The sequence below is a fragment of the Halichoerus grypus genome, chromosome 3, assembly GCF_964656455.1.
Source record: "Halichoerus grypus chromosome 3, mHalGry1.hap1.1, whole genome shotgun sequence".
Taxonomy (NCBI): Eukaryota; Metazoa; Chordata; class Mammalia; order Carnivora; family Phocidae; genus Halichoerus; species Halichoerus grypus.
In genome coordinates, this window is record NC_135714.1 from 160049212 (window position 1) to 160065416 (window position 16205).

Here is a 16205-nt window from a genome sequence, read left to right on the forward strand (position 1 = left end):
ATTTTCCAGCAGCTTTATAAGGCTCTTGGTTTATAGGAGGAGGGCCCTGACGGACAGCTGGGCTTTTCCTCTGGTGGCTCAGAATGACCCAGCTTTCCACACCACCCCCACCCAACTGGTGTCCGTCACATGGAGCCGAGGAGCAGCAATCACGGCGATGCCTTCTCTCTTCCCCTTCATCCATCTGACCCGGTGGAAGTCCCTGAATGTTACTTCTTACTTAGGCTCCTTACTCCCTGAATTCCCGATTTGATCATCAAAAGGAGGTAATCACAGGGGCGCCTGGGCGGCTCAGTCGGTTAAGTGTCTGCCTTCGGCTCAGGTCATGATCCCGGGGTCCTGGGATCGAGCCCCACATCAGGGGGCTCAGCAGGGAGGTTGCTTCTCCCTCTCCCTCTGCCTGCCGCTCCCCCTGCTTGTGCTCTCTCTCTCTGTCAAATAAATAAACAAATAAGATCTTAAAAAAAAAAAAGGAGGTAACTACACTGTGGCCAGATTCTTCGATTACAACTTGCCTCATGCTGTTTACAGATGATACCCACTTAGCTAAACCATCTAGATGTGTGCTGAGGGTCAGATCAGCTTTTAATTCAGCTCAGTAGCTCCCTTAGCATCAGATTGTGAGAGGCAAGGGAGGGTGTCAATAGCCCCGATGAGAAGGGAGCGCGTGGAGAGAGCATAGACCTTCTGCTTGTCCATCCGTAAGTCATACAAGTAGTACTTATGCTGTGAAGAGAAGCAAGTACTGCCTAGTTTATTTTGCATTAAACAAAGAATAAAGGGAGTCTTTATTACAGTTTTGGCTTGGGAGCTCAGTGTTCAGCTAAGACGAATTCCTGTAATCGGATTTTTAAAAATTATTATTGGTTCATTCCAAAAATATTTGAAGACCCACTCTGTGTCATGTCTGGCACTAGGGGCCGTGGGTAAGACAGAAATGAATAAGGGACCGTCCTGCCCTCAGGAACTCACAATTCTGAGGTGGCAAAAACACATTGGAAGGATAAATAATCAGAGTACAAGGTGGTCAGGCTAAATCAAGGACTAACTGAGCGACTCAGAAAACAGATGCACGGGGAATAAAGAAATCCAATCTCCGTGGACCAGATATTTGGGGAAGGGGGCTTCGTGGAGGAGATGGTGCTGTTTCCCGTCAGGAGTGACAGCAGGAGACTGGTGTGTCGGGTTGGCCTGTGCGTCCCTGGCCTCACACGGTGCCAGGAACACTCAGCAGACACGGTTCAAACGCGTGAATGACATTGTCCTCGTAGGGACTATAGGTCATAGGACTCAGAGCGAAGGAAGGGAGAATTGCAGGGAGGTTCAGTGCTGGGCTCTAAGGAGTGATGTCCTGGCAGTGAGAGAAGAAGGTCGCTGGCTGGAAAAAGGGAAGGCAGGGCATGGTGTGGATCAGACCAGGGAGCCTAAGGCCTGGGGAGCCATGGGAAGGTTTGGAACAAGACATGACTACATAGTGGGTGAGGTGGTGTGAGAGGTGGACCGGGTCAGCGAGTCCTCCACCCCGGGGAGACGCTCAGCCTGTGTGAAATGACAGAGTCCCAGTCATTTCACTCCCACGGTTCCCATTGCCACCTGACTGGCAGATGGAGATAGGAATGCGGCAGTGACGGAAGGCTAGACGAGGCGTCGGCGGGTGGCCGGGCGGTAGGCGTGAGGAGGGGAAGGTGCAGAACGCAGGTGAGGCTTGTGGTCTGCAAGCTGGAAGGGCGGGAGCCTGACTCGGTGAGCGGAGGAAAGGTTAAGGGTATCTTGGATGTGTTTGGTTTGAGGTGCTGAGGAAGGTGCCGAGCTGGTGGCTGGGAAAATGGATCTCGGTCTGGAAGGCCAGGTTTTGAAACGGCTGAATAAAGGCAGCTGAGGGCTTAGGGAGCAAGATGCAGGAAGCCGTTAGCAGTAGAGGGATGGGGCCTGCTAAGCAAACAGAGGTGGTGTGGAACCAGCCGCGCGTTCTCGTTGGGGTGACTGCGTACTCGTGCAGCTCACCACTGCCGTCCTCCCTCCTCGACACCTCTCCTGGGACGCCTTCTCAGGTGGGAGGGCCTGGGCTGATATTCAAGGACAGCTTCTAAAGCAGAGGGAAGGAAGATAATTGGGCTAAGGTGGGGCCCTTACAAACATGCCTCCCGGGATGGGGGGCTTTGCACCCAGTGTCGAGCTTTCAAATTGTGAAGTACGTCTTTATAGGCTTGCTTGCTTGCCTTGCCTTGCCTTGCCTCCCCCTGTATCTTTACCTGATGCAATCTTCAACTAGACTTTCAAAATTTGTGATTTTTCCTCATTGGCGACAGCCCCAGACTGTCACATTGTGGAATTTTTGCCAGTCATTCACACATGCTGCAGATGTGAAATGTCGTGCAGACACAAGACTGGGAGTCCTGCCCTGGTCCTCCTGCACCAGCCTTTCTTTCCACCAGCCCCCTGGCTGAAGCAAGGCAGGTCCTCGCCTCCCTGCACCTTGATTTGCCCTTTTGGAAGTGGCTGATCATCACTCTCAGGGCTCGAGCCCTGCCGGGGATGAGATGAGTTCTGAGTAGGACAAGTCTAGAAGGTTCTGTGAATTCCTTGGAGGAAGGCCTTGTTGGAGATCTGGGTGAACTCTTATCTCTGGCAAGAGAGACAGCATTCAGACTTTAATTTTAATTTGAAAATGTGCCAGATGCATTACCAGCTTCTGGGCTGTTGGTCTTAATGTATAACCAGCAAGTCTAGAGAGCCCTTTGTGAGAAAAGAAAGAAAAATGTGTCTATGTTTCAGTGTTTCACATCTTCTCTTTTTTGGAGTTGAACTTCTGAGGAAAAAAAAAATCTAACCCTTGTGGTTATGGAAGAGATTCCACAGCAGTGAAGTAAGGAGGGAAGTTCTGTGTGTCTGTGTGTGTTTTCCTGCACAGAAGTCTCTGAGCGGCCTATGGGAGCTCGTTAGCTAGCAGGGAGCCCTGAATGCGTGCCACGAAGGTTTCCCTGCTGCCCCCTGGCCCGAGTCCAAGAGCAGCTGGGAGGCAGTTCTCCCCTCACGTACACTCTGGTCTGACTCAGGGCTCCTCCCACCGGAGCACAGGATGGACTTCGAAAGTGCAGGCCCCAAAGGGACCACCCAGAAGGCCGAGCCTCTGCCCCTGCCCCGTGTGGGTCAACTCAGTACCTCGCCCTGGACAGGGCGTGAGTGGGAGGGCAGAGACCAGCGGTCCCCAGGCCGGAGCACAGGCTTGGGCTCCGAACTCAGTCTTCACCGTTGTTTACCTACTTCCTGGCTCTGTGAGCTTGGAGAAGTTGCAAAACCTTGCCAAGTTTTCTCATTTTTCACCTGGAACATGGGTGTACCATCGGCCTGCTCGTGGGTTGTCATGGGAGTTGAGTGAGCCCAGAGCCCAGAGCCTGCCGTGTACTGAATCAGTTGGTGTTTGATAAGTGAGGGCCCTCGCAGTTTTGTTATTCAGAGAAGAGACAGAGCCCTCTGGTTGGGGCAGACGAGGAACCCTTCAAGGTCCATTGAGGGCAGAGACTGGTATTTTGTTGAACGAATGAATAAATGAATGACTGAAGTGAATTTGAGCCTGACGGAATGAGAAGGGGTTGCTTCCATGGAGGGAGAAAAGAAGACATTCTATTTTGAAGGAGCGACCCTGACCACTTCTCTAAGGCTTTGGAGAGAACAAGTCCCTCTGTGGACCTCTCCTGCACCGCATAGGTGCACAGACAGACTCACACAGACATGCAGAGACCCACAGACCCACACAGAGAGGCACACACACACACACACACACACAGGTAGTGAGTTGGTGGAAGAATAAGGACAAGGACACTTTGCTCTAGTACTTTCTCCTCTCTAAACCTCGTTTCCCACATCCTTGAGCCCTCCTGGCTCCCCCCCACTGTCACATTTCTGCAGAAGAGATGCCACCTTGCATCAAGACAAGGGTACGTGGGTCTGCCGTGTCCCCTCTCCCACTGTGGTAGCTGGGGTGCTGAGGGTCACATTTTACACCTCCCCTTAGTGAGCCTGCACTGCTGCCCCATGGCGCTGGGGGTGGGGGGTAGGGAAGGATCGGAATTTAACAAAGTTGGCCCAGGCTGCCTGCCCTGGAGAGTAACTTTCCTTCTGGGCATTATGCATTTACCCACTGGAATTCCAGCCCCTCCTCCGGACATGGGAAGAGGCAGGAGGGGGCTGGGCCACAGGTCGCTGCTCCAGAGCTCAGGCCCTTTCTTGGCTTGCCCCTGTCCACGTGTCTTGGTGGCACAGGTCCTGTGGCCCGATGGAGGCTGTAAAGGATCCAGGATCTAAGCTGGCAAACATAATCCTGCCCCTGGCGCTTTCCTTCCTCTCTGCATGGAAAGGAACCAGGGCCAAACGCCATCACTCCTGGCCCACATACTTTCCACTGCCTTGCCGGGCTATTGAAACAGGGCCTGGCTTTGCACCCTGAAGCCGGGGTGAGGAGACATGAATCCCCGGGCACCCAAATAATGGTTCTGTTCAACCTCGTGGTTCATTTGCATCCTGGCTGGACAGGGGTGCAGGCACTCAGGTTGCCAGGATCCTGTGCGCTCCCCCCCTTCCTCCCTGGCCCAGCTCAGAGAGCTCCTCACACTGCGCTCCCTGCCTCTAGGTGGTTCTCAGGAGATAGAGTCAGCCAGTTTTCTTATCTGGAAAAGGGGATGGCAATAGCTCCGAACCACCCCCTTCTGTTAGTTGAGGATTAAGTAAGAGAACGCACATAAAACACTCCTTATGGGGCTCGCACATGGAAGCTGTTGCTATTGCGGTTAACCAGATCTGAGTATAGATTTGGGGCTGGGGACACTGAGGGGGCCGGAGGCAGAGGGGGCATCAGTCATGACCGGCTGTGGGCACCTCACTAAGTGATTGGGGCATTATTATACAGTCAAGGGACAGGATCCCTCTGTGTTTTAGAAAGACCTCTGGTGGCTGGCCCTGTAGCAGATGGATGGAAGAGGGAGATGGACGCAGGGGCCCTTGCAAGAGCTGGTGGTGGTCTCATAGGCAGGGGCAGAAAGAGGAAGGGCTGGAACTGAGAGCTTTGGGAGGGAGCTTCTGTAGTGTTTGGGGGCAGATTGAGCACAGCTATCACTAACTCCGTGGAGTCCCCCATTCCTCCCATCCCGCTTGGCCTCTCGAGGCCCCCTGTCCTTCTACCAAATCCCTGGGCCTCTGGGGTAGGCGGGGGGCAGGGACATTGCCACTCGGTGTCAGAGGTGTGGGGAGGAGAGCCCACAATGCAGTGCGGCAAGAGGCCGTCCCCCCCTTGCCCAGTGTCTTCCGCTTCCTCCTGCCGGGGTCCTGACTTTTCCATCACTGCCTCAGAACGATGGATGGGGGTGGGGGTGGGAGTGGGGGTGAGGAGCAGGCTTTCCTAGGGCCTCAAGTCATTTGGAATCTTTCCTTTCCTTGCCACAGCCCAGCGACGGTGACCATCCCTACCTCCCTGCTGGGCAGCCCTGAGTCCCTCCACAAAGCTCCTCCCGCCCCTCTTCTCTCCAAGCCCTCCCCCTTCTCTCCTGGGATTTGCTCACCTAGGAACGCCGACCCCAGGGGATGACATAGAATGCAAGGTGGCACCACCAGCCTTAAGATGGCCGAGGCCACTTCAATTTTACTGAAAGCTTAGTGGGGAGACACACACATGCAGGCACACATGTGTGCCCGGACATGCTTTGGAGTAAAATACAAAACCCAAGTTGTTTTTAATATGGAACTTGAAAATTCAAAGAACGCGTTCTCTCTTCTGTGCTTATTTTGAGAACCCACAGAGGGAGCGGCCGCGCTTTTTGTAGGATGTAGGAGAAGCCGCTGGGGTCCTGGGGCTCTTCTCTGACTGCTCCTGGCCACTCCTAGCCCCCCGCCACACCCCCGCCACACACCCCACACACACACACCCCCCACACACACACCACTCTGCCACGCCCGAGGGCAGACGCAGGCTGCAGAGTGCCGGGCCTGCAGCCACCTCTTGTGGCCAGACCCGGCCAGTGAGTCCTCTGCTTTTGTGCCTCCACCTTCCCAGAACCTGAACATCCAGGTGGAGGACATCCGGATCCGAGCCATCCTGTCGGCCTACCGCAAGCGCACCCCCGTGACAGAGGGCTATGTGGAGGTCAAGGACGGCAAGACCTGGAAGCAGATCTGCGACAAGCACTGGACAGCCAAGAATTCCCGAGTGGTCTGCGGCATGTTTGGCTTCCCTGGGGAGAGGACGTACAACACCAAAGTGTACAAGTAAGGGGGCTGCTTACTCCTGGTCTCGCCTGCCTGGTTCAGAGTCAACTCTGGCAGGGTCCCCCCTGCCCCACAAAGGAGAGTCCTTCCTGCCCCATGTCATGGCAGGCCCACCCGTGGCCCTCCAGCAAGCCTGCCCTTGAGAAACTCCTGTTCCTGTGGGAGACAGACCGCAAAAGTACGACGAAGGTAGGGTGAGGGAAGGGTGAGGGCAGAGATGAAGTGCAGGGTGCTCCAGCCCGGAGAAATCCCACCTCTTGGTGCAGACGGTCAGCGCAGGGACCACAGGGGCCGAACAAGGACAGTACTAGCCAGGCCGGGGGGGGGGGGGCAAGGGCAGTGCTAACTTAAGGAGACATGCCCACTTTTCCTCAGCAAATGATCATTCAGAGAAATCTGGACCTTTCAGGAGATTGAAAAATGGTTCGATTTGACTCAGTTACACCCATCCCAGTTAAACCTTCCAGTGCTGTTCTGGTTGCCAAAGTTAGCATCTCCCAGGGGGAAAGAAGGCGAGATACCAACGAGACTTAGAGTAACCTCCCCGAGGGGTGTCCAGTGAAGGGATTCGGCCCCCTGAGAGGCTGGCCGCTGGAGTACCTTGGTGGCAGTGGGGTCCTCCTCCTCCTCTGACTAGTGGTAGCGACAGTCTGTTTCTGACTGTGTGTGTGTGTGTCTTGCTATGTGTCAGGCTGTGCTGCTAGCCGTCGAACCCTCCAGCACCAGGAAGCAGGGGCTGCTTCAGAGTCGAAGAAAGTCAGAGAGAGGCGGTAGAACTTGGATCCGAACACAGGTCTCCAGCTTCGGGGTCTACACTCCCAGAGAGTGTAGACTCACGGCACTGCCTCTCTCCTTTCGAACCAAGGACAGGGAATTTCAAAGTCAGGAGACGTGGGTTCCAAGCCAGGCTCTCCTTCCAGATCCCTGGGGTCGGGCAGGCTGCATCCCTCTGTGGGCTTGGCCTGGCCGCCTTTGGTTAGAGCCCCCAGTCCGCCACAGGGGTGAGCGCAGGCAGCAGGGCAGGCTCACAACACCCCGGGGGCGAGCACAATGTCGATTCCCACCCTCCACCGCCCCAGACGGGGCCCAGACCTTCCTGGTTGCGCAGGGCAGCTGGGAGGCGGAGTGGTCTCAGGCCTCTGAGTCTGGACAACTCCCTCCATCTGGTCAGCTCCTTCCCCGGGGACACCTTCTCAGCTTTTCCGACCCATTGGAGCCAAGAAAAGCGAACCCCTCCCCTGGCTGGCCCCACCACAGCCCCCAGCCCAGTCCTAGGAGTGGGGAAGGCTGCCAGCAGACCAAAGCCAGGCAGCACATGGCTTGTTCAGATGGCCTTTGAAAGCCATCTCCCCAACTGAGGACGGTCCTGAGTCTTCTTCCTGCTTTTGAGGAGGGGTCTCAGCTCTGTTTTGGCAGCTTCGCTCCAGGCGATCCTCTCTCGTGGGCTGGGCTGCATTGGAAACCCTCTCCTTGCTCCACCCACCCCTGTGTCCAGTTTCCTGTTCACATTGGGACAGGAAAAGGCCCCCAGGGCTGGGAGGCATCCAAGGCAGTGGTGGTGGGTGGTGTTCTCAGGCAAGTTGGGAGATGATGAACTGACTACTGAAAACCGGCTCGGTTCCTGACCTCTAGCCGGAGAGGCAGGAGGGCGGGCGCTAAACCTTGTAGGCTTGTGTTATGTCAGCCTCTGAGATTCAGCTGACAATTGGGCCCCAAAAGAGAAAGACACAGTGGGAAGCGTCTGCCTCGGTGGTGCTGTTCGGGGCTGTGATGGCAGCCGGCTGGAGGAAGCTCTTAGTAGTGAGCTGGGTCTCCCAGGGCGTAGGGTGGCCTCAGACATCACCCGGCGCAAGCCCTACTTCTGCACAGGAGACGCAGGCCTGTGGGGTAGGGCACTCAGGGTCCCAGAGCCCCCCCTGCCGGAGCCCACGGGGGAGCCCAGGTGTGTTCTCCACACCGCGCCCCCTTCAGCCCCTGCTCTTGCTCTGCTCCGCCCCAGAGGCAGGGCCTGGCTACGCGGCACAGGCCCCCACCACAGGGGGCTGTTAAGTCTGGGAGCTGGGCCGGGCTGGCCTGGGGACAGGGGGTCTGGGAGCCGTGCTGAGAGGCTGCAGAACAGCAGAGCCTGGGAGCCGAGTGAGGGCCACCCTGCGTGGTCCCTGAGTGTGGGCCTTCCAGTAGCAGCTTCCCCCAGCTCCCTTTGACCCTTCCCACAGCCTGTCCCTGCTGTTGCTGACATCCCTCAATCCCAGGGAGGCCCTTCACCCTAGGAAGGAGATTGTTTTCAAAGTGATTCTGTCTAGAGTGGGGTTGGCCATCTCCAAGTATCCACCAGGTCCAAAGGAACTTTGCAGCCTTAGACATTCACCTGGGCAGCGTCTGAGGCCTCTCCCCCTTACTCTGCTAACTGGTGTGTCTGGTGGCCAGTCAGGGGCCTCAGTTATCCCCAGCGCCGGGACCGCAGCTCTTCATCAGAGCCTCTCAGCTCGCCACCCTCCTGCCCTCCAGGTGGTTCCCACGTGTCCCTCAGAGTCCTTGTGCCCACAGGGTCGCTGAGAGTGGAGTCCGTTTCCCCACCAAGGGCTGCTTTGCCATGAGCTGACTTCTGCTCTGGCCCAGGGAACCATGAATTCTCCTTGAAGCTAATGAAACTGAAGCTTCAGGGCCCCATTCTTGGAGCCAGGAGCGTTTTGTGGTCGTTTTTTTTCTTAGAGCAGGATCCCAGTGTTGACACTGATTTATTGATATGAGCTCACTAAGCTGAGATTCTGCATCTAATGTTGCATCTCAGGAGTTAGGAAAGCTTTAATGATTTGGTTGGTTGGCTGAAACATGGACCAAAATGTGGCCCACCGTGAGCGAAATGGAAATGCCTACTCTCCTTGGTTTCATGTGGAGGAAGGGATTTCAAAGGCTTATGGAGACTGGAACATTGGAGTGCATTTATCTTCTGAGACCTCACCCACCCTGGGAAGGTCCAGAAGACACACTTTCCCTATGACTGAGGAATAAATTTGTGTGGGAAACCCTGGCGTTCTGAAGAGCTCCCTGCAGGGAACTCTTCTCTGTAGGCCATACCTCCCCTAATTGCAGTGGGGGGTGACTGGATCCCAGGGCGGAGGGGCCAGGGGACAGCACTCAGCCTCCCCAGGCCAGGTGGGCATGGTTCCTGAATGACAGCAGAGTCTGAGCAGTGATCAGAACAGCTTGACTCCTTCAGACCCATGGCGTGGGCTGGTTGATCATGGTGTTCCTGGATGTGAAATGGGTAGGAAGCCTACTGAGTTCTTACTTGTTCTGGATGAATGGGAAATCTAGGCTGAGAGAACAAAAATCGAACCTGAATCATAAACACAGAGGGTCACACCCCTCCCCCAAGTCCCAGACCCGAGCCAGGTTACAGACCCAGGACCCTTTGAATGAAGGGGAGGCTGGCTCCCCTTGAGGACGGACCCCAATACACTGCCAAAAATGCACCCTGTTAATCAATTGCCCAGCCTTCCCCAAAAGGGACCTATGGCCTTTTACCAAAGTGTGCACTGGGGAAGAGGAAATAACCAAAACTTTTGGCACGACTGGACACAGGTTCTGAACTACACTGCTTCCGGGAGACTCACAGGTCGCTATGGCCCTCCAGTCAGAGGAGGGGCTTATGGAGGTCAGGTGATCAATGGAGTTTTAGCTCAGGCCCAGCTCACAGTGGGCCCAGTGGGTCCCTGAGCCCATCTTGTGGTTATTTCCCTAATTCTGGAATTCATCATTGGAATAGACATACATAGTAGCTGGCAGAATCCCTAACCAAATCTGGCTTTTCCCTTGGCTGGAAAGAGCCAGGAGGACTTTACATTTTCAGTTGCAGCGGCCCAGCCGAGGGTTCTTCCTGCTACCCTGCCATAGGCCTAGACACCTCTTTCTCCAGCAGGCTTCCCCCGGGGCTCAAAGCTGCCCGTCACTCCAGTGGCTCTCCAAACAGCAGGCTTGGGGCGGGCTGTCATGCATCCTCCCCACGGCCTCGCCCCCTCGTGTCTGCACCCCCTGGCCCTGGCCCTGGTGAGTCACTGGGGGTGGGGGAGGGGGTGGGCCGCTGCCTGCGTAGGGAAGGCCTGTGGAGGGCCCCCGTGCATTCCTGTGAGCTGATGTGAGAGGGAAGCAGGGCTGTCTGGGAAAGGCAGGAGCAGATCTGTGTTTGCTGTGTGCGCTTCGGTCTATATTAAGAGCTCAGTACATCTGCTGGGTGAGGGCAGTGTTCACTGAACCCTGGAAGCAAGAGGATGTGTCAGGCCTTGTGCAGCTGATCTCCCCTGAGTGTGCTCTCTCGCTTATTGTGGGGGCGTCCTGAGGGACAAGCTGGAGACAACCCCCCCCCAAGTGTGTTCTCCAGTCCGAGGTGGGGGTATGGTGGGGAACAAGCTGGAGGTTGTGTTTCCAAGGGCAGGGGCCTTGTATGCAGGAAGTGGGGAGGGCAGTGGTGCTTGGAATTCTTAACGGCCCTCCTGCAAAGTTCTTCACCGTAGGCTACAGGGATGTTGAGCACACATCCTGAATTTCCCAGGATAGTCCTTTTTTCAAAGAGTCTGTGTCATCAGGTGCACAGGTACACTAGAATTATTACCAGTCGAAATTTGGGGTTAAGGAAAGATATTGGAGGTGTCTGTAGGGTTTCACCTTCCTCTGTGTTCACATCCCTTCACTCCGAGACAAAGCAGAAACTTCCAGGCCTGCCCTACCAGCAGAAACAGGCCCCCCCTTCTGCCCCGCCCTGGGCCAGCCTGCCCCTGGAGGCCCCTCCACTGGGCAGCTGGTGGCGATGCTGTCTGTCTGGGGCATCTCACTGGTTCTGCCAAGCGGGGACAAGCACAGACCCCAGAGAGCTGGGACAGCATGAGAGGACAGGGTGTCATCCCTGCCCTCCTCCTTTGCAAATCCCGCCATCATTCAGAGCCTAGCTCAAACCCTGCTCCTCCCCGAAGTCGTGTCTCATGACGGCAACCCTGGGGAGCCCTACCTTCTCTTCTTCCCTTTGTCTCCTTTAACCAAGATAGTTGTCAGTGCTTTTACAAACACATACGAAGCCCTTCCTGTGTGCGGTTTTAACTGCTTCACAAGCATTATAAACAATCTTACCAAGTAGATCCCATTACCCTTCTAATTTGGAGATGGGGAAACCGAGGCACAGTAACCTTTCTGTTAACCAGTTCCTTACTTATGGGTTGGTTATTGTTTTAGAAAACACTCTGGCTCACCTTGGTCTTTATTCTGCCTTCCAAAAACACATAAAAAGGAACACTTCACACGTAATACAGGCCAAGAGCTTCCCTTAGGCTATGCTCCGGGGACACCGTGAGCCTCACTGGCTCCCAGGTGAAGATTTGATAAAGTCTGTGGCTGAGTTTCCTGACCACTTTAATTTCCAAGCAAGTTATACTTTGATTCAGCCCATGGGGTGACTTAAGACTGTTCTTTGCTGCTTCTCATCGGATGCACACCTTTGATCTTGTATGTCACTGGGAGAGAGTTTAACATTCGCCTTGTTCTGCTCATTGAAACAGGTGAGAAACCACAGCCAATCATGTTGAAATTATCTGAAGTGTTCGGGTGAGCAACCATTCTGGTTTGCCTGGCACTGAGGGTTTCCTGGGACCAGGGGTCTTATCTCTTTTAGACCCCTTTCTGCATTGTGCGTTTATAGGCTTTTGTGTTATCTCACTTCCTCTTCTAGCATATAAGCTGCCTGGGGCCGGGGCGGGGGGAAGGAGGCCATGTCTGCCCTCCCAGTCCTGCTCCCCAGCGCCCAGCATGGTGCCCCGCATGGCTGAGGTGCTCAGCGAGTGCCTGCCCACTCAGCGGGGCTGAGCTCCAGATGCACAGGCCGTACCCGTTCCGTTCCCCCATCAGATCCCCAGAAGCCAGCACAGCGGCCGGCCCCGTACCCAGTACCCAGTTGTGGAAGGAATGAGGGGTGGGCGCCATGACACCCTGGTCACCCGCCCCCTCGCCCCCCTGCAGGATGTTCGCGGCCCGGAAGAAACAGCGCTACTGGCCCTTCTCCATGGACTGCACAGGCACGGAGGCCCACATCTCCAACTGCAAGCTCGGCACTCAGGTGTTGCTGGACCCCGTGAAGAATGTCACCTGTGAGAATGGGCTGCCAGCCGTGGTGAGTTGCGTGCCTGGCCAGGTCTTCAGCTCCGACGGGCCCTCGAGATTCCGGAAAGCCTACAAGCCAGAGGTGAGGACGTGGCCAGAGGTCTGGCCCCTTGGCACGGGGCGCGGGGGGAGAGTGGCAGTTCAGGGAGCGGGCAGGGACCCCTCCAGGAGAGAATGAGGAGAGCTGGCCCCAGCTCAGACCACTTTCCTACAGGGCAGAATGTAGTGGGACGCCTGTCAGGGCCGGCCCCACCCAGAGATGCCACTTCTAGAGTGCGCCGAGCCGCTGGGCCCCAGCCCCAAATCTTTAGCACCCCAACGTGGCCTCCCACCATTGCTACTCCTCTCCGAGACCAGAGTCCCCTCCATGGAGGACAGATACCAGGGAGAGGAGAGCACCTCCTTATCCACTGTCACAGGCTCTGTGCGCTGTCTGCTGGCCCAGCACGAGAGGCAGGGGTGGGGAGTGCTGCTGCATTCCCAGAGGAGAGGAGCGTTCTGGAGTTTGTGGGAAATTCAGTATGATTCTCAAAAGCACATGGACCCTGCTACAAATGTTTCCAAACATGTTTTGGTTTGTTCTGCGACAGCAAGGATAAAAATTTTTAAAAAGCTTTCACCGAGACAGACAAGGAAAACCTGTCATTCCCATGTCTCTGTCACCTGTAGCCCTCAGTCTCGTTCCATGTATGCGAGCAGCACCTGCATGTGCGTGTCCGTGTGTGCGCGTGTGTGCGCGTGTGCGTGTGAGTGCACTCAAGACACGCCGATGTACATCTGCTCACATAAATAACAGCCCCGTTTCAAGTGTCCGATTTCTTAGGACAAGTGAACTGTCCTGACCATGGCAGGCTTGACGCGGCTTCTGAAACAGAGAAAGTGCGCTCCTCTATCTTCCCTTGAAAATCATTAAGAGGAAATTCATTTTTCTTTTTCCTACCCTTCTTTTTTCCTATATCCGTCAAAGGTTCTCAGTGATGTGCATGTTCTAGAAACTGCTCACATGGGACTGGTGGGTGGGAACAGCACATGGGAGGAGGAGAAGGAGGCGTAGGAAAGGTGGCTGCTCATTATGGGGAGTGATCCCCTGCGCCAGATAAAACCTGCGTGCTCACCTGGGCAGGGGTGAGTTCTGAGTCAGCTCTGACCACGTCAGGGGTAAGAGGAGGGGGAAAGGCCGTGATGGCAGCTTCATTCTGTGTCTCTTTCCTCTCTCCCTGTCTCTCCCATCTTTCCCCTCTGCCCTCTGCCGTCTCCCCTCCGCATCAACATCTAAGGACCTGCTCTTGGGAAGGGGGTGATAGCACTCATCCGAAGGAAAAGGGAAACCCCGACAGGAGGCAGATAAACCATGTTGGGTGCCCCCTCCCAGGCTGGGGGTGGTGTATTTACACAAAAGAGAAAGCCTTCAGTGAAAGGAGTGAAATGAATGCTGTGAGCCCAGCCATCAACCAAGGGGTATGGGAACTATTTGGAGTGCCTTTGTGACTCTTCCAGCAGGCAGCCGTCCCTGCCCCCTTTGTCGCCAAGGGGCCTCCAAAGTGCACAGGCCCACCACACAGCACATGCGTGCAGCCAGGCGACACAGACACCCCCGGACAGTGCTGCCCCCCCCCCAGCCCCACAGCCCCCGCACACCCTCACTTGCCCCCCTGCCACATGATGGGATGACCACATCCTTCCTACAGCCTCAGCCCGGGCCTCTGAGCTTTTCTCGTATGTCATCCAGAATTCCAGACCCTACTGTTTTGGAATTCCTCTTGCTGTGTGGTTTAAAGCAAAGGAATTGAGTTCATGCCAAAGGAATTTAAAAAAAAAAAAGGGGGGAGCGAGCCTTACATCACATTTTCCCTTGGTTTCTTTCTTTCCTCCGGGGCCAGCTGACTCTGCTCGGCCACTGCCAGGCTGGGATGAGGATCTTTGGCATTCTGCCTCCATCAAGCTCGGGTCATGGATGGTCTGCCCCCTCATAAATGAGCAGCCACCTTTCCTACCCCTCCCCTTCCTCTTCCCATGTGCTGTTCCCACCCACCAGCCCATAGGAGCAGTTTCCAGAACATGGAAGCCACAGCTGTGCGTGCTAGACAGCTTGGGCCGGGCGGTGGGGGAAGGGAGAGGGCACAGCTCCACTGCAAACGGGCTGCAGCCAGCAGGTGTCTGGTTTGTTTTCTAAAGCTAGAAGGTTCCGGCTGTTTGGCACACACCCCTGTCCATCTTCTCTCCCTAGTGCCAGGCTCAGAGCAGTCCCCACGGCCTGTAAGCCTGGGTGCTATCACTGCGCCCTGCCCTGCCACGGCAGCCACGGGGCACTGCCAGTGGGCGAGAGCCCTGTGGCCGAGTGGGAACCTCAGCTGGAGGATGGAGACACGGGTTCTGGTCTGACACCTCGGCCCTCAAGGTGGCAGGTGTACCTGAATGTCGACAAACACCACCTCCAGCCAGGCCACCATGGCCGGGCCATCGGCGGGTGTGGTCTGAGGACCACGGAGGCGCGAGTGGAACAATGACTCTGGTCTGATCCAGCACACACAGAACGGCTGCGTAGTCAGCCCATTCCCTCTGTGTTGAAGCAAATGAGCATCAGCAGTAACTCAGAGCCTCGAAGCCTTCTGAGCCCCCCCCCCCACACACACACGCATGCACATGCACACACATCGCATGCACGGAAGTTGATGCAGACTGGGGTGTGTGGGCAGATGGAGTCATGTGAGCCAGCTCCCGTCTGGTAACATGTGATCCAGTGGGGTCAAAGCCCTGGTGGAGAGTGGCTTTTATCCCTGTGTGATTAAATAAACCCTGTGAGGCGCTTGGGCTTCCAGGCTGTCGGTGAGCGCTGAGGGGCAGTTAAACTGTAAGCACCCCCTCTCTGCACAGCTAGGGGCGCTGCCTCTTCTGCAGAGCCGGGCTGATTTGGACCTGGAGCAGAATCAGGGCTAGCGGTAGCAGGAATAGTGGCCGCGCGTGCGCGCAGCCCCAGGACACACGGCAGGCTCCCCACCCCCGCACAGGGTCCATTGTCTCAGCCCCGGCCTTCTTGGTTAGCTCCCTGTCTCCCCGCTCCTGCTTCTCCCCGCCTGCAGAGCGGGATCACCGGAGTGTAACCGTCAGTGCCCTGAAGTCTCCCGCAGGCCTAGACTAGAGCGCTCGGTTCTAAGCAAGGTAGACTCCCGGTCCGCCTGGAATCTGCCAAGTTTGGGGGTAGGAGCTGCTTTCTGTAGCTCTAAAGCTTGAGGCTCTGCACTGGGGCCGTGGAGGGAAGTGCTGGTGGTAAGGCCCCTGACCAAGCCTGGGTTGGGGTGGCGAACGAATGAGGGTCCCGGTGGGCTCCTCTGTAGTCCAGGACGGCAGCTCCCGGAGAGCTGACGGTGCAGAGCGAGCATGGGCACCCCACCCCCCGCCCCGCACATGCACACAACTCCAGCACAGGTTCGGCTCCTAGCCCGGGCACCTCAGTGTGGAGGGGAGCGGCTGGGAGGGGAGGGCAGTGGGCAGCGCCCACCTGCCGAATGTGCATCAGCTTTTGCACTCAGCAGGACCGTGTGTCTCTTCAGCAACCCCTGGTGCGGTTGAGAGGTGGTGCCAACATCGGGGAGGGCCGAGTGGAGGTGCTCAAGAACGGAGAATGGGGTACCGTCTGTGACGACAAGTGGGACCTGGTGTCTGCCAGCGTCGTCTGCAGAGAGCTGGGCTTTGGGAGTGCCAGAGAAGCCATCACTGGCTCCCAGCTGGGGCAAGGTAAGGACTGGGGGGGCGTTCTGTGGCCTCTTCACAGGGAGCACGGCATGGGGGGCCCAGCCCAG

At 56.3% G+C, this 16205-nt stretch overlaps 1 protein-coding gene across 11 annotated transcripts in view; it reads left to right on the forward strand.

The window, feature by feature from the left end:
- LOXL2 (lysyl oxidase like 2) overlaps nt 1-16205 on the forward strand; it is an 87706-nt gene that overhangs the window by 42719 nt on the left and 28782 nt on the right. For 8 of the 11 annotated variants that reach the window (XR_013446596.1, XR_013446597.1, XR_013446598.1 and 5 more), the window contains 3 exons: nt 6047-6258; nt 12265-12487; nt 15936-16140. Coding sequence is in view for 8 of the 11 variants with exons in the window: in XM_078069506.1 (XP_077925632.1) it covers nt 6047-6258; nt 12265-12487; nt 15936-16140 (640 nt within the window). In the remaining 3 variants the exon portion in view is untranslated. The remainder of the gene's footprint in view (nt 1-6046; nt 6259-12264; nt 12488-15935; nt 16141-16205) is intronic. The other 3 variants (XM_078069508.1, XM_078069509.1, XM_078069507.1) reach the window with 2 other exon arrangements.